At 38.6% G+C, this 18,913-nt stretch overlaps 1 protein-coding gene across 4 annotated transcripts; it reads right to left on the reverse strand.

The window, feature by feature from the left end:
* Positions 1-1,793: 1,793 nt before the first annotated feature.
* On the reverse strand, positions 1,794-9,631 carry LOC130417546 (transmembrane protein 200C). Of its 4 annotated transcripts, none has more exons than XM_056743163.1 (3): positions 9,523-9,631; positions 6,236-6,435; positions 1,794-5,847 (listed from the first exon to the last, which is right to left on the reverse strand). In XM_056743163.1, exon 3 carries the CDS (start codon positions 5,812-5,814, stop codon positions 4,525-4,527), a length of 1,290 nt encoding a protein of 429 aa, XP_056599141.1. In that variant the 5' UTR covers positions 5,815-5,847; positions 6,236-6,435; positions 9,523-9,631; the 3' UTR covers positions 1,794-4,524. The 4 variants fall into 4 exon arrangements, with proteins under 4 accessions (XP_056599141.1, XP_056599142.1, XP_056599144.1 ...); XM_056743164.1 differs by having other exon boundaries at positions 6,236-6,594; positions 9,523-9,627; XM_056743166.1 differs by lacking the exon at positions 6,236-6,435 and having other exon boundaries at positions 9,523-9,628.
* Between the last annotated feature and the right edge of the window lie 9,282 nt (positions 9,632-18,913).

An 18,913-nucleotide genomic window follows, 5' to 3' on the forward strand; every position in this document is an offset into this window, starting at 1 on the left:
TCAAGACGGGAGCTTCCTCTTTCCACAGGACCATCTGCACTCTTAACATCACATGCACACACAAACACACACACATACACACACACACACAGTTCTTAACGTTCAACAACACATTTCGACTCTATTTAACATTATCAACATGCCAACATATAGATCATATTATTCTCATCATGACCACATCTTGTACTTTTAAACATCATTTATTATGACTCTCACAAAAAAGTTCATTCAAGTGTCTGTCTGTATACTTCCTTAAATCAACAATAAGCGTCAGTCAGCTTTCTCACTAAGCAAACTCTTCCTTTGTTGTTATTGTTATATATATATAAAACACAGATTGAAAGCAATGCTTGAAGGCTTATAACTGTATAATCTGGCACATTCTGGGGATTTCCTGCTCTAAAAATACATGAAAGAAGTTTTTATTCTGGAAAAGCCCCAGATGACAAAAGTGCATCACAGAATAACGAAAGAGTTTCAACTCACCGACAGAAGAAACACGATACAGGTGTGACATCCAGAAAACAGATCCAATATTCCAGAAGAAGAAGAACATGAAACATTAGAATTTAATGAGTGAATCCAATCCGTGTCTTTACGCACATGTGTTCATATGATGAGTTTGGTTCCAAAATGAAATAATCATTTCAAATATCATGTTTTTTTATTTACATTTAGTCATGTAGCAAAATAATTTATTGCATTCCATAAAAAAGAAAAAAAGGCAATAAAACACAATAAAAACATGATAACAAAATAAACATGATTTTAGTTCTTTTTTTAAAATGAAGTCATCTCATTTTGGTACCAACCTCTTCATATATTTGTCAAATATATTTGTACTTTTAAACATTTAAACCTCAAGAGTATACACATAAAATACTAATAAATCAATGATAGATCAAAAAATTCAGTGAATGGGTTGAAATCGTATTTAATATGTCTAAAGAAATATACATTACATTTCTAGAATTAAATTGATTTCTTTTCAGCTATTCAACCCCAATTTTCTGTTTCCGAAAAGTAAAATCACAACTGAATATGTTCAACTGGTATAGTATTATAAACACTGATTTGATTTGACGTCATTACGTTTATAGCAATAACGTAACGTGATAAAGTAACAACACAAGTTAGTAAACGAATAGTAAACTAAAACTAACGCTGAATGTTAGTCAACGAAGAGACACTTATACGCAAAAACGTCACCTGACACACGGAAGGTCCTTTAACAGCTGTCACTCATTTTACTCAGTTTTACCTCAAACTCTCTTCGAGTAAGAAGGTTTTACCCCGTTTACCTCAAACTCTCTCTCAGAAAGAAAGTTTTTACCTGTCGACCTTCCACTTCATTCACGCTTCAGCCTGTCCAGTTTCCTCAGGCGGAGACCCACAGTGACGGCCCCGCCCACGTCTCTCCTATTGGGTCCCTCCGGCGCAGACCACACCCACACACATACCTCTCCCGCTATCTGTTTATAATCACTGCAACGGCATTAAACCGTGAGCACGTTCTGACGTGATTGCGTTTCTCTTGATATGTGTTTTACATTACTGTAAAATATCGTGTATGATCTGATCTGTACTTCTTATATATTGTATTTCTATACTCTATTATATACTTGCAGATGTATTGTAGGATACTTTTTATTTTATTTTAGACAAGGCACGAGATTGTACCTGTGACTGTCCGCTAGATGTCAGTATAGACTCACTGACACCATCACATCAAAGTTGATTCCACACGAGAAAGAATCAATCCAGAACAGTTTTTATACAAATGCTTTTATTTTCATCGAGTTACTATATCTAAACTTTATGTATGCACAATAATTCACACAATATCTTCTCAACACTTGTCTAAATACATCAATGTGAATGAACGCAAGACCTGAGTCCTCACGCTACTGTAAATCTGTTATTGCTCTTTGTGTTAACACAACCTGCTCACTAAAATGAGTGAAGATACCACAAATACATGTGCAACATTGCATAATCGTACATTACAAAAACAACTAGGCTACCTGGATTGGAACATTTTTTTAGTGCAAAGAGATGTTTAATCCTAATGTCATGATCTAGTATTTATGATTAGCCAGTTTATAAAACAGCAATTCTATTGTTGTTTTAACATTGTCTAAATTCAGAAAACAACCCGATTTCTACTCAAACACTGGTGTGATATTTATCTTAAACACAATGTTTCTGACTTACAACAGTATAAATACAGTTAACATTGCAATCTATTTTCTTTAAAGAAAGATAGAGGTGATTTGCTACAAAAACATGTAAAACACATACAAACCTGCATAAACATGGCTTTATAATGAACTAAACAGCAGCGTGTACACGTGACGTCATGTTACTCTGACGTGTCTAACACAACATCACATTGATATTCATTTAGTTCATGTGCTCTAACAAACACAAATACATAATGTGTAATATATGAGTGAACTATATCCGTTCCATTTATGACAGAAGGACGTTATAAACCCATTAATGGACAGAATAAACATTTTTTAATGACTGTATCACTGCAGTGTATGGCTTTTCACCGGTAATGTTTAAAACAGTCACATCCACGTATGACACGGTGTTCTTGCATACATTCTAAAACATTTGTAAAGAAGAATCTGATTCATCTTCATGAATAGATTAACAGTTAATGCATCTCTACTGATTATTGAGTGCGTTTAAATGCACAAAATAAACGGATATCTATCAAAAATCTGATTAATAATAAACGTGTTTTCACGTGTTTACATGCAGAGTAATTAACCGGCTAAGTTACGCAGAAAACCGCATTTATATGGAAGTTTGAGACTCGCCGTGTTACTCGCGTGAAAATGTCATTGAAAATGCAGCGGGAAAACGGTCATAAGCTGTGTTTCTATGTCTCTTCTCATGTACGCAGTACATCCATATGCAACAATAGTTTTCGTTTTGTCGTTTATATATTAACTGCATGATTCCATGGCGGACTTTTATGCGTTATTTTATTACTTCCGTCTGGGACTTTTACTACTGCGCTGTCAGAGAAGTGCACATAAACAAAACTGAGAGAAACGCGGTAATGGCGTTTACATGCAGCGCCGAATCTGAGTCATTCACCAAAAACTACCTCTGCCGATCGGGTTTTGCTCTAGTCCTTTATGAGCTTTCCCGATCAAACAAAAGCGTTTTACGAGTTTACATGAGCTTACATATCAGTTTATTAAGAGTAATCGGTGTAAAACTGTGCATGTAAACGCGCTCAATGAAAACAACATGAGATGTGAGAATACAGAAAGAGCGACTGAATCAGTATCGTGCTTTATTTATAAATCCACTGCTTTTGTTTACACACTTAAAAAATGATTTTTCAAGTGTGCTATTAGTATGTACTCCTCTGAAATAGACTAAAGCTTTAAGTATACATGACTAGTGCTCAAGTCTACAAGAGACACTAAAAGTATAACCAAGCAAACTTGACTTGTAGTTGTGTTTACTCTTTTGATTGTGTAGCCAACTAAATAAACTAGTGTGAGTATGCAGTGTGCTGTACTAAACACAATGTGCTCCTGAACAAGTACAACAGTCCTTTAGTTGTGTTTTACACTCTTGAAAATAAAGGTGCTTTAAAAACCTGTAAACTGCACGCTAAAGTTGACTTACAGAAATTCACCATCCTAACCATGACACTCTATATCTTTGGAACGGTCTGAGGCTCTAGAATACACTTGTGACCAGTGTTTGTAGCTGCAGTAATTGATGCATTTATGACAGGAGTGCGCATAAGAATTATTATATACTGCCAAATGTCTGTTCCACCGGTGGAACACTGAGGTTTGTTTCAATATTATGCAATAAAATTCCATCCTAATAATGACAAACGAAACAAATTTGAAACAAATTCAAAACGCAACTTCATTACACTTGTGTCTTTGAATTTTTAGCATTTCTTTGCTGAATCAAATATTTATTTACATAAATATCTATTTATAAATATATATCTATTTTTTATATTTTCATAAGCATCAAATGAACTTTTTTCAAAAAAAGTGATTCCACTTCAGCAATAATCTGCTAAATGTTTTCTTTCAACCAACCTTAGATCTGTATAACCATTTTATTTTGGATAGTGCATCAAAAAGGGCAGTGACAGTTAACAGGTTTAACAGGTTCTTCACATCGATGCCATAGAAGAACCATTTTTGGTTCCACAGAGATCAGTTCAGCCAAAGGTTCTTCAAAGAACCCTATTTTTCTAACTTTTTTCCAATCTGAAGAACCTTTTCGGAGTCAGGAAGAACCTTTTGAAGCAACTTTTTTTAAGAGTGTAGAAAGATGGTTAAACATGTTTTGAGTGACGTAAGGGTGAATAAATCATGACATCGTTTACAGTTTTTTGTGTGAAAGATTTCTCTACACGAGTGCTGTGTTGGCAGCAGAATAATGTCTTGAAACGCATTTCAGCTACACGTTGATCCAAACAATGACAGGTTCTTGCATCTGAACAGCAGTTTGTTTACAGATCTGTGGTTATTCATGAGTCTGTGTGTCAGTGCATGCACGCGTCAATTCATCCTCGCATCCTCCTACACCCGCGCCGGACGTTCCGTCAAACGAATCACCGGCCAGATCGGCCAGTTTAATGTAGCCTTTACTGCCCGAGCGATCCAGCCTCGGACAGCTGAACCTCCGTGATCTCTCGTCCTGACACCAGCTGGTGCCCGCATCCGACAGAGCATTGAGGGACAGATGTGACCTGCTCACCCGCATCACGGGGGTGGGAGGCAGCAGCTGGGAGTTCCCGATCGGTCTGTCATCCAGCTGAGATTCCTGGGATGTGGAGAGTCCTGTCCTTGACACTTCCACTGCGGTTTCCACGGCAGCGCCGATAAACGAGCCGCAGCTCTTGCGACGCGCCGCATGGGCTTCCTTCTCATCTCTCTCCTGCATGTCGCAGTTGTTGAGTTTAATGACGGGTAAAGTGAACGCGTTGACGGAGGATGTGACTATGGAACGCGTCTCCCAGCGTCTCGGAGTACCGCATGGCTCACGGCCGCCACTCTGCTCTCTGTAGATGCTGTATATCGCATCTGTAAACGACGGCCTCTTTGCGCTCGAGCAGTACTCTCTGGCGTGCGACAGGCGTCTGGAATGTCCAGTGCTGGATGATTTGACCTCGGCGCTCCTGGACTGCACATAACTGATGAGACCGTTGAAGGGCGCCAGGTCTTTGGCACGCAGGCTGTGGATGTCTATGACGGTGGAGTAAATGTCTCTCAGATTGATGATTTTGGTCTTCTTGTCTCGATCCTCGTGCAGAACGGCGTTGGCGCAGATGAAGAGGAAGATTCCGACGCCCATCACCAGAGGTCCGAACACTTTCAGGTTATCCGAGTACAAATAACTGGCAAAGAGACTCGCAAGGAATCCCAGGGGCCGCGCGCTTGGGGATGAAGAGTTTCTGCTGTCCGTGCCGTTGACTTGGCTCAACGCAAAGAACTTTCTGTTGCTCGTGACGTTTGATGCGTCCCAGGTGACTCGCGTGGCCTCTATCTTCCTGAAGAACCTCTCCGGGTGTTTGGGGTTTTCTTTGGGCCAGTATCCCAGTACAGCCATGGCGACGCCCACCAGTAAGATGAGAATTCCCAGTGCAGCCACCAGGCCGGAGAGAGAGCACAGTTTGACTTTTCCCTTCACAACAACCATGTCCGTTTTACGCTTCTTCTGCGCTTTCCTTTTCTTTCTGTTTTCCGCTCGGTTCTTGGTGCGGAGAGAGTCCTGGCGCCGTGAAATCCTCAGGAGGCCACCTGTCGCTATCATTGTGCCTATTGGATGATGTGCCTGTCAATCATCCTGTGGGCGGAAAGAAAGACAAACGAATAAAGCGGTGAAACATCACTGAGTTAAGGTCTTTGCACTGTGTTTCCATTCAATTTTGCAACATCTTGAAGCCCACAATTCTTATGTTAGAGTCCTTTTTGTTGATTATAAATCTGCATTTAATACAATTATTTCAGTTAAACTGTTTGATAAGTTAAAGAAATTGGGGATTCAGAGAGAGGTCGGATGTCTGAAACGCTTTATCTCAAGTCAACATACAGATGTTTACTTTTATAATCTTGTATTAGTAACACATCTGTTAACCGACACATGCTGAGATGATGACATTTCTTTGAGATATTTGGATGTGGGGCGCATGGGTTTGAAAAGGAGTATTCATCTCATGTAGAACAAATCTCACCTGTCAATTGTCTTTTTTCATGTGCACAAATCTCATTCTGGAGTTGAAGCAGATAATGGATAACACAGGCAGATGTGATTTCTCCATCATTCATCTCTTCCAGTGCATCTAGAACCCATCAGATGGACCCATCACACACGCTGATGTTTTCATGAATAATTCATGTGATGAAATATCCTCAGCTCAACCGTGGTGACAGTCTGTCGGTGGAAATGTGACAGTGTGTGAATGACAGACAGATGGATGGATGGATGGATGGACGGATGGTGCTTTGAAAGCTGTGAGTCAGACAGACCCCCTTCAGAGAACGTCAATGAGGCCGTGGAACTTCACAGACGCTTTCAACCCCTTCTCCATAACTGCAGAAAAACACCGCGAGAGCGAAATCCAAAGGATCAACGTTAATGTAAACACTTCAGAGCGGTGAATGAGAACACGAGAAACAAGATCAGCACATCAATAAGCACCCAGCAACACCCTAGTAACCAGCCAGCATCACAACTCCTTAGCAACCACATAGCTCGACTCCTCAAACAACCAAACGGTTTAACCTTTAAAGAACAAAGAGATGAAGACACGATGAATGAATTTCGCAGCTTATGATGTTCTGGTCTGTGTCTCGTGATCTTTACAGCGTCGTCTCCTCTTCACCCCATTTTACTCCTTAAATCTCAACACATCCATGAACCTTAAAAGGGACACTTATACACGTTTGGAACAATTCGAAGTGCGTTGACAGAATTTTCATTTTTTGGGTGAAGTGTCCCTTAAATGCTGCTGGAAGAGAAATCCGACCGGTCATCTGAGGAACCCGGATGAGCTGGTGGTGGTGTTTTGGTTAATCTGTTATAAACAACATCTCTCCCAGAATGACACAGCGCTGAATACTTCACACACGTCTCTTAAAGCGGCCATGTGTTTCATCCATTCTGACTTCTTTACAATGTTAAATGTGCTGTCTTCTCATGCTTTACATGATCAACTTGACAAAAAACGATTTGGTTGTATGACGTATTATTTGTGTTCCCGATACACTCCCCCAGTGATCGTACAGGTTTTGGAAAGTTTTTTCCGAACATATAAAACCATTTCGCAACAACCTTTCTTAGTCCCTTATTGGAAAATTCTCCCGGAAAAGCATACGGGACGGCCACAGGAGAGCAGGAGATGGAGCATGCGCAGACGTCAATTTCACTTGTGTGCAGGAGAGAGAGCATATGAAGTGAAGTTCAGATGTTTGTATGTTTACAGCATTAGGGTTATGAATGTTATATAAACTGTGGATATACTGCTGGATTTGGAGATTGTTTGGAACTGATATATGGAGCCTTCCCAGCGCTAAAAGATGCCGGACATGCAGTAAGTGAAACTGATGTCTGTGTTTAGTTGACAATGTGTGTTCATGTAACCGGAATGAACCACACCTGCACCAGGCGGGCTTCGAACCGGGTCGGTTCGGCATGGGAATCGGGCGCTCTAGTGAGGAGGCTAAAGACCGCAGTCCCTAGCGTCTGTCACTAGAGAGAGTCCTTGAGGTCGGGAAGTGAGGTTTACATACTGCACAGCTCTAAACTACCTTGCCTCCGTTACACTCACGTGCTTTAGTTCAGTCTACCATTCCCCCCACCCACAGGTGCCATATGATTTCAGAAACAATTGTTAAGCTGTATCTATCTTTTATAAATGTGATCAAACTGAATAATCTTTGAAGATACAAAGTTTGCAATACTACTCTATAGATACTCAAGATTAATATGAGATTGGCAGAAACCCCCTGTGTTACGCCCGCTTTAATATAGTGCTGAAACTAAGGGTATTACATTACTTTAAAAATGTCACATTTTTTAAATTAAAACTTGTAAAACTTATTTAATGGCTCACACCAACCTGACATTTATCAGAAATGCTCTTGAGAACACAATTCCACCTTCTTGTTAAGATCTACCTTCATTATCTATTCTAGGTCACTCGCTTTCCCTTTCTGCATTCGGCAGACACTTTTCTCTAAAGCGACTCTGAGTGCATTACTAGATGGGGTTTCAGTATGTGTGTGTGCTCTCTGAAGATCAAACCCTCCATCTCTGTGATGCTTTAATGCAACGATCTGAGTTACAGGAACTCTTTTCATGCTTTAGTGCCGAATGTGCTTTAACTGACACCTGACAAATATATGAAGAGCTTGGTTCCAAAATGGGATATTTATTTTTTGAAAAATCATGTTTTTTATCATGTTATCCAGTTTTTATTGTGCTTTATTGCGTTAGCTATATATATTTTTTAATATGGCCTAAATCAAAACAAACAAACTGCAGTTTGAATGATATTAATTGGAATGCACAATAAAAAAACATGATTTTTGATTAAAAAAATGAGAACCAAACTCTTCATATGATATCAAAACCCTTATTTGAATATATTCACAAGACACAAATGTGAACAATTAAAACAACTGCTAGAGAAAAACAAGCAATGAATCAAACACACTGTGACAACTAGCCCCGGGTCCTCTTCACGTGGAGTTTGAGCTCGTGATTTATTTAAGTGAACAGCTCTGAGGTCACATTGAGGTGTTTTTTCTCTGGTTCGGTTATTCATTGGTAGATCACATAAGAAACGTCATACTAACATTATCTGTCATGATGGTCTTATGTGGATCCTCTGATCTGGATCTCAGATGTAAACGAGATCTCTCTGTGAGCTTCTGAAAGGTGTTCACTTGATACAATGACGTGAATATTAAAGCATAGCTACATAATACATGAAAATCAAGCGCCTTGTGTTTATTTCAAACGAATATAATCAAATCACGCGCATGCACGCGACATAGTAGCATACATGACAATCTAGAGGCTTCTTTTGGGAAATAAAAGAGAGTTTTTCTCCACATCGCATGGCATTGGTTATACTGGTCACTGTAGTAACGCATGGTCAGTCCGCGCGCACTCAACGCTAGTTGTAGTAAAAGCCTCTCGTCAGAGAATGATTTCTACACGCGACAGTGTTACACATCTGACATAATGAAACAGACAACAACTGAATTATTAAACGTCACAAAGATCAATCACATTACACACATTTTCGCTGTTATTCAGACGGTAAATGATCGTCTGTTCCTCACACATTTGTCTCAGAAGCGCGCGCACAGTGTCATTGATTTTGTTCCATTTTCTCAGATAAAACACGCACACCGCTAATGACACAATAACACACAGTTACACAAACAACACAGCACAGGGATCATCATCCGACAAGTTTTTGTGGAGTAAAGTCAATATTGATTCGCTCACCGGATGAGACGAAGCTCGTGTCCATCGGTCTGATTTCTGATCTGTGATGGAGAATCTGATCTTTCTCCTGTTGAGCTGAAACTAGTTTCTCTCTCTCTCTCTCTCTCTCTCTCTCTCTCTCTCTCTCTCTCTCTCTCTCTATCTCTCTCTATCTCTCTCTATCTCTCTCTATCTCTCTGTACTCTTCTGTGCACAGGAGGCTGTGTTCACGACACAACATCAACGCACTACACTTGAGTGTGTCTCTACAGTGCGCACTGCATACTTCACTCTGAAGCGCGCACGGTTCTGTCCGCATCTAAGAGGTGTACACTACACACAACACACTACACACAACACACTACACACTACACACTACACACTACACACAACACAGAACACACTACACACAACACACTACACAGATACCACGTATTTGAAGATACCACGCTCTCTTTTACACTCATTCACTGTTACCTATATAGCGAACACTAAATAGTGCACTATATGGGGAAGAAGTGAATGAAAATGAGTGAAAACTTTCAGACAATGACGTCATATATCCTGCGTCTGACAGTACTGTCGAGGAGATACGTCTTAACGATTATATTACACCTGTGTGGATTGGATTGTTAAAAAAAAATATTTATGTTTTGTTCTGTGAAATGGTAAACGTTCATTGTTACATTATTTGTCACGTTTATTATATTAGTATTTAATAAAGAGAACAAAACAAATGATTGCCACGTTTATTTACAATTACATTTCGTTACGTGATATAACTGTCAACAAGAACAAACACAAGTGTATAAACCATAGACTAAATAAAATATGGACGCAGTGTCCGTGACGTCACCCGAAGGTTTGTGAAGAGTAAATAACGAAGCCTAAAGTAGGAGGAGCCGGCCTTCGCCATTTTAGCAGCGCGTCACAACCGGATAATCGAAAATGGGCAAAGAGGCGGGAAGTGGTTAGAGCTGAGGCACCTGGTTGCTGAAACCACTTGTCACTCAAGTAATTCTAATTTTGTAACTCTAATTTGCAGAATTTTAATGCTTAATATAATCTAAACGGATTAGTTACAAAAAATCACCCCCCAAAATTACCTCTATAGCCCAAAATATTTTTTTGTACCAGGCTGTAAACATCCTTTTTTATGCTGTAAAGTTGGCCATTTTAACACGGGGCTCAATGAGATTCTGCTGTGTTTAGATCCGGCCTATAGCGGTCAGATTTAGTCACTTCCGTCTTAGTTCCACGAGAGAGACCGGAAGATTGTCTCTTGGTATGAACGTACACGATCCGTCCCGGAAACACGATTTGTTCCGCGCATGCGCGAAAGTGCGTCTACTTCCGGTAATTCCCATTTTCACGACAGTCGACTCGATGCGTTCTAATTGGCGCCACTTCCTGTTATCTTAGATGTTTTACGACAGTCTGTTAGTGGCGATGTTGGAGAGTACAAAAATGGATTCGTTTGTGTTTTATGAACGACTTCAGAAATTTCTCTAGTCAGTCCTTCAGAGCGTCGTTAGGTTGACTGAGTGGGTGGGTGGGGTTTGGGTGGTTGTTTGGAATAACCAAATGTGTAAATAAATGTAATAAATACATAAATAACTTTTTCTGTGTGTTTCTTAAATACAGACATTTGTTAAAATATTAGAAAAGTAAGGTCAATGCCCTGTTCCTTAATCAGCAAGTTAAGTAAATGAATAGATGTTTGATTGTGTGACTGAGAGAGGCTGGGTGGGAGGTTGAGATTTAGTGAATGACTAAAGAAAATAAGGAACAAATGTAAAAATTAATTGGATGAATTCTGAAAATCCTGCTTGTCAAGGGCAACCAAGGATTTCAATAATCTAATTAGGTTATCAATTTGTGCCACATATTAACCTTGACATATTTTGCCATAAAAAAAGGTTTTAAGAGAATCACTAATAAACATATTCATTTTAAGTTGTATAGTTTTTCTATAAATAAAGAAGTATTTTTATATATAAAAATCAGTTTCTCACTCCTGACATATAATATTTTGTCATATTGTATTTTCTTGGAATCAAAAAATATAATAAAAAGAAACATAAAGATTATTAGAGAAAAACTACTTTTCACTCTTTACAGGATTCCTTGTGTATCCCTCCGTACGTTTCACCAAACCATTATCATTTGTAATATGTTTGATGTCTTTTGATGTTAATTGCTCTTTTTTTATACAGAGTTTATTTAAAAAAATATTTCCGGTATGGACAAACAACTTTTTTTATTAAAACTGCCGTAAATTGTTTCGAACAGAATTAGACGGAGTTTCACGCATGCGCGGAACAAATCGTGTTTGCCGTAAATTATTTCGACCGGAAGTAGACGCACTTTCGCGCATGCGCGGAACAAATCGTGTTTTCGGGACGGATCGGGTAGCGACAACGATCACTCTCCTCCACCTGATTCTAATCTGACGCTTGATTCGCGTTGCATCATGGGAAATATGAGTGAGCGAACATCGGATGCAGTGTTGGGTGTAACTAGTTACTAAGTAGTTAGTTACTGTAATTTAATTTAATTTAATTACTTTTCCCTTTCTATAATTTAATTAGTTTCTTCTGATGTAATTAAACTCAATACTTTGTGTAATATAAGTGTGTGCAAATTCAAGTCAAACTTTAAAATCTGTGCTTTAATGTATAATTCTCACTTTTGTAATACTTTGGTTGGGTAATATTACTACTTTATATAGTTTTATAGTTATTTGAATGAATTAAAATAGAATTTTCATATCCTTGAATCACTTAACTAATCAAGGTTGATGTGGATATAGAAAGAAATTAGTAGCAAGTAATTAAATACTTTGTGGAGAGAGTCATTTGTACAGTAATATAATTACACTATTGAAAATGTTACAAGTAAGTAGTAATTCATTACTTTTTCAGAGTAACTTACCCAACACTGATCAGATGTACACTCAAAATCAGAATGCATTTTGGGTAAAATGTAGTGAATAAATGTAATGAGTTGTTTACTCAGAATTCGGACAACACGACAAAATGGCGGACACCTGATTTAGAGCACTACATAGGTGATAGTGGGAGAATTCAGACGCAGCCTCTGATGCATCTATAAGTGCACTTACTGTTATGTCCAGTCATCATCTCTAAAATAAATGGTTTGATTTGTATTTTAAATTCACACTTGTGTAAAAATGATAAAATCAAGCAAAGATATTTTCAAAAGCCTCTGCACTGAACCATTAAACTTTTTGTATTTTTTGCATGTTTAGAAGCACACATGTGTAGTATGCATACTGCGAATTATAATGTATAGAAAACTTTGATTAATTGCATATGTCAAAGCAATAACACACACACAGGAGGCCACAAGCAGACATGAGGAAAGACAGCATCATTTACTCATGATCCGGAACCTAGAAACAGGCTGCAGGCTGTGCGTGGTTGCCTAGCAACCAGAATATTAAAATAGAAGGCACAGGTGCGCCTCTTTACATCTCTTTACTTTGGCTCGTCCAATCAAAATGACGATTCTGAATGGCAGAGCACAGTATGTGTGACACTGATACAGTATCCCATAATGCACCTGGCCGAACACAACCTCATATTTGCATTCACAACACCGTTAATGAGTCAAAGAGATGTTAAAACTCCAGCTGTAGTCTGACGTTATCTCTGGCTCGTTTCTAACACCGGAGACAGAAGGTCAAGATGAAGCCAATGCATTGTGGGATACGGTGTTAAACATAACACATGATCTTTGTGTGCTCAGTTGTCACATCATATATCACATGAGAGTGAAGTATATACACCAAAACACAACACGCGTTAAAATAACACAGCATTTTTTTGTGTAGTTTTATTGAACAAAACTCTTTGAATACTGCTCATGCAAACATGTCATAACGTCTTCATTCCGTTCTGTGTCTCACTGTCACAACAATCCTGTTTAAACATTCCAGAGAGAAACCATCCGGTTGACAGAGTCCAGATTCTGCAGGAAAAGTCTAAAGAGACCTGATGCAGAAACAAGAAAGTTTTCAGCCCGCTCTCATTCTGAACTTGATGTGCACTAGATATGTTTACTCATCTTTACTCATTTCACCGTCTGTGTGTGTCCTTCAGTGATGAATGATGCGCTCACATACACCAGCAAACACAAGTGAAAATAATAATCATGAGGAGTCAAACTTTACCTGAACATCACGCTTCTGAAGCTTTAGTTCAGTTTTCTGATGTCAGTGTTTATGTCTGTAGTGTAACCTGAAAACAAATGGAGAGAGAACAAAATCAAATCACTCGATAAAAATGTCTTTGAAATGTTTTAGGGAACAAACAGGAAGTATTATTCAAAATGTGTCATATACATTTAAAGTCAGAAAAACTGAGTTTGAAATGGTCTCTTAATTTCTTCACTGATTGGATATAATAAAATATGTCTTGTGTGTGTGTGTGTGTGTGTGTGTATTTCATGTGAAGAAATGTGTGCACATGTGTGTGTGTGAGAGACTGTTTGTGTGTATTTGAGTGTGTCTTTCATGTGAAAACCATCTGCACATGTGTCTGTGTATGTGAGTGTGTGAGTATGTGAGTGAGAGTGTGTTGGATCTTGTTTTTATATCCAAGAGGGGACCTAAACCTGAATAAACACCATATGTATTTATACAAAGTTGTGTTAAATTTTAATGATCTTTAGGTTTAGGGGATAAAATGTACAGTTTGTACCGTAGAAAAATCATTATTCCTATGGACTGTCCCCACGGAGATAATGAACCAGATGTGTGTGAGTATGTGTGTGTGTGAGTGTGTGTGTTGGTGTGTGTTGTGGGACTCCCTGCAGTCTCTCACATGACATTAGTAAATGTGTTTGGCGGGGTGAGAGCGCTCCACACCTGTTCCTCATAATTAAATTCACATATTGAAGCGTCTGGAAGTTAGATTCCATTCTTCTGTCTTTATCTGGGGCGGTAGATCATCACATCTTGTGCCACATTACACACATTACAAACGTCTCGCTGTTCTTTTCTCACTCGAAGTTAGAGGTTTCGAGGTCTAAATTATTGAACTGGTTCAGACAAACGCAAACATTATAAAAACACAAAAGAAAAATACTGTATGACTGACTGAGACTCTACATGAGATCATTAAAAAAACACAAAACTCACATTCGTTTGTGATAAATACACACCATTGTGATTGTGCCACTGTGCTATAGGGTGTTGTGGGTGGTTGCTATGTTGTTGCTAAGGTGTATCCAGGGACACCAGGGAGAGGAGACGAGGAAAGATTTCAATTAAACACATTTAAATAGACTGAGCAGCATCTGTCAGGAGTATCCAATTACATTTTCTAGGACACAATGAATGAGAAGAAAACACCACACGAACACAATAGCACACACAATAGCACACACACACACATACAAACAAACAAACACACACATGTGGAATCTGGCCCTCAAAGAAAAGTAGCTGAAGACTCTGCTGTAGTGTTTTGCTTTTAAGCCTGCAGGAACACACGTGATGTCAATCACTGACGGATTTAACATCATTCTGAAGGATGTAATGAAAGATGGAGGAACTCACAGTGGACTACTAAAGTGACACCTGTACAAACACTCATTTTTAAGTTCACTGGGACTTTAATCTCTCCACTCCTTTGAAATGTTAAGGCGGGCCAGGTCAAGATGATTGGCAGCCCACAGAAGTTTTTCTTTAACTCTTGGAAGCAAAACTTCTGCTTCATGAGACACATTCAATGAACGCAAGAAGCTGATGTTTGGACCATCGTCCTGTGGATCTGCACTGTTGAATTGTTCTACACTGAATATACACTGAGAGAGTTCTCACAGATTCTCTAGAGAGGTGTTTGTGGTGAGCGAGACTTCAGCCAGCGTGCTCATCCATCATTGACCGCATCCACACGAGAAGTAGAGCATGAGAACAAGCCAGACTAAAGAGAGAACACATGAGACATGCTGAGAGGAGTCACATGTGTGTGTGTGTGTGTGTGTGTCACAGGAGTTTTAATGAGACTCACAACACACACAATGAACATGAATGGACAGTATTAGGTCTGATTTGAGACAGAATAGAAAAGCTTGTGTGTTGAAGGGCAAACGGAGATGCAGATCTCTCTGACCCAGAGGATCATGAGCAGATATCGAGCCTGTCATCTCAGATTTGATTCAGAATGCTCACTGGCTGCTCAGAGGAGGATGTCGCCATGGCAACAGCTTCATACTGCATCACGGAACACCTTTATGCAGGTTCTCATCAGACGCATCTGTTTATTCAGAGAGAGAGAGAGAGACAGAGTGAGAGAGAGAGAGAGAGAGAGAGAGACACACAGAGAGAGAGAGAGAGAGAGAGAGAGAGAGAGAGACACACACAGAGAGAGAGAGGGAGAGACAGAGAGAAAGAGAGAGAGAGAGAGACACAGAGAGAGAGAGAGAGAGAGACAGAGAGATAGAGAGACACAGAGAGAGAGAGAGAGAGAGAGAGAGAGAGAGAGAGAGAGAGAGACAGAGAGATAGAGAGACACAGAGAGATAGAGACACAGAGAGAGAGAGAGACAGAGAGAGAGAGAGAGAGAGAGAGAGACAGAGAGAGAGAGAAAGAGAGAGAGAGACAGAGAGAGACACAGAGAGAGAGAGACACACAGAGAGAGAGAGAGACACAGACACACAGAGAGAGAGACAGAGAGAGAGAGAGAGAGAGAGAGAGAGAGAGCGAGAGAGAGACAGAGAGATAGAGAGAGATAGACACAGAAAGAGAGAGTCAAAGATCTCAGACTTTTTCTATGTACACAAAATACCTATTTTTCTCAAATATTGTTTACAAATCTATCTACATCTATGTTAGTGAGCACTTCTCCTTTGCCGGAATAATCCATCCACCTCACAGGTGTAACATATCAAGATGTTGATTAGACAGCATGATTATTGGACAGGTGTGCCTTAGGCTGGCCACAATAAAAGGCCATTCTTAAATGTGCAGTTTTATCACACAGCACAATGCCACAGATGTCAGAAGTTTTGAGGGAGCGACTGAATTATCGGCGGGTCCTGAAGTGTGACGCCTTTTACAATGATTCTAAGAAGCAGTTCAGCCCTGCTGTATAAAACTATGTGTATTCACCCATACAGTACAGTAAGTGTGTATGTATATCCATTATCACACATCCCAGAATAGTACAGTATGAATATATTAGAAAGCAAAATAGATAGTCTTCTCTAAAAAAATCTCTTTAAAGGGACACTACACCCAAAAATTAAAATTATTATTCTTTATCCTTCAAGTTGTTCAAAATGTGTATAGATGTCTTTGTTCTGATGAACACAGAGAAAGATATTTATAATTTTTTTGTAACCAAACAGAATTTGCCCCCCATTGACTCCCATAGTAGGAAAATATATTTATAAATGTTTTAGTTCTGTTGAACAGAAAATATATTTTGAAGAATGTAGGACAGAAACAGTTCTGGGGCACCATTTACCATTGTTTTTTTCCTACTATGGGAGTCAATGGGGGCAAAATCTGTTTGTTATAATCATTCTTCCAAATATCTTTCTCTGTGTTCATCAGAACAAAGAAGTGTATACTCATTTGGAACAACTGGAAGGAGAGTAAATGATGAGAGAACTTTCATTTTTTGGCTGAAATGTCCCTTTAAAAATGTATTTTAGTCAGTATAAGAGCAGTACTGTGATGATAGAAACATGAACAGAGCCAATGACTTGACATCAATCTGAAAAGAGTTTTGACTCCTGTACGCTAAAGAAAAAGCTAAAATAACTAGCAGCCATTGTACGTGCACATTTTAAAGTCTGAAAAGAGCATTTCTTTAAAAACCACCACAAGATCATCGTTATTAATGGTCTTTTCTATATTTAAAGACTAAAGTGATGTTCAAATTCATGTATTTAACACTCCGAGATAAATGAGTTTGTGTACATCAACACTCAAATGAAATGGGAAGAGAGTGAGGTTCATCATTCCTTCATTTAAAAATAATAGGATTATCTTTACACACCTGCAATTTCATTGCAGCAGAAGAACCCCGCCGGACACCACCGTCTATCCCATAATCCACTGCAAGAGGTTTGTGAAATGCTGAGGAACTCTTACTGAATGTCAATAATTCTGGCTTGAATCAAATGATCTTGAAGTATACTTGTAGGAAAGAGTCATGTAGACGCAACCAAAGATTTGAGCACATTATTTTGTTATTGTGGTGTTGTCGTGTCTGTCTGCATGGATAAATGTTTATTTAGATGCTCAAATTCTTGTTCCAAAGGGAAAATGTCAAAAAGAGTGTAAACGCGTAAGGTGGCGTTTTAAAAAACGATGACGTCATACGCATGCAGGCATGTTTGACATTATTATTATTATTGAAATCTTCTCATTTATATGCACACTACTTTAAACAAACATAGACGCCGACAAACTTTATTAAAAGCGCTTTTAGATTAAAACCGTGTCTTTTTTTTCTTTTTCTGATGCGACTAAACATTGAATCAGCCGATCCTACAGGATTTATTTTTTTGCCCCAGAACGTTTTTTTTATTGAAACAGCATTAATTTACAAACTCAAATGGGGAACACAGAAGACAATACGCACTTTTCCATGATTAAATTCAAAGCATACACAAGTATCAACACATAAAACGACAAACAAACAAACAAAACACTTTTTGAACATTTCTGGTGAAGCTTTGTCTTCCAGGGGATTGCAAGGAAAATAAATAAATAAAAATACATAAAATTATTACCATTAAAAGAAAAGAGACTCATTTATGGTTTTATAGAATTCACCAAGGGCTTGATTATCTTTGGAAAAGTGTTTCAAAGATTCGAAGTATTTTTTACATTCACTTTTCAAACAATTTATAATTCCACTTACTTTTATGTATACAATATTTGCACATTGTAACAATCATTTTTACCATTTACTAAAATTGCATCTTTTTTTTAAAACCATCTCAATAAACCAACACCTGGAACCAATTTAATGATGGAATATCTGCACTAACATCAATGTTAAGCCATATGAAGATACTCTGCCAAATCTGAAATGTGACAAGAAAAAAATAAATGTTCAGTGGTTTCAGGCACTTCTAAACAAAAAACACAGAGATCTACCTCAAAACAAATCCTTTCCTTAAAATTTCAGGAGCCGGATATACATGGTTAATAATTCTAAACGGCATATCCTTTATTTTAGGTAGAATTGGCCATTTCATATAATCACAAAACTTATTTCTAAAAAAACTTCATTAGATAAAAACAGTGTGTGCGGAAGTGCGCAAGCATGTATGGTTTCCACTGGCCTGGAATAAATACATCGTTTTTATTCGTTTTTCCCGGATCCGTGTAGATGCAGATCGTTTTGATAACGCTGTGTGTAGGTTT

The sequence above is a fragment of the Triplophysa dalaica genome, chromosome 3 (assembly GCF_015846415.1).
Source record: "Triplophysa dalaica isolate WHDGS20190420 chromosome 3, ASM1584641v1, whole genome shotgun sequence".
Lineage (NCBI taxonomy): Eukaryota > Metazoa > Chordata > Actinopteri > Cypriniformes > Nemacheilidae > Triplophysa > Triplophysa dalaica.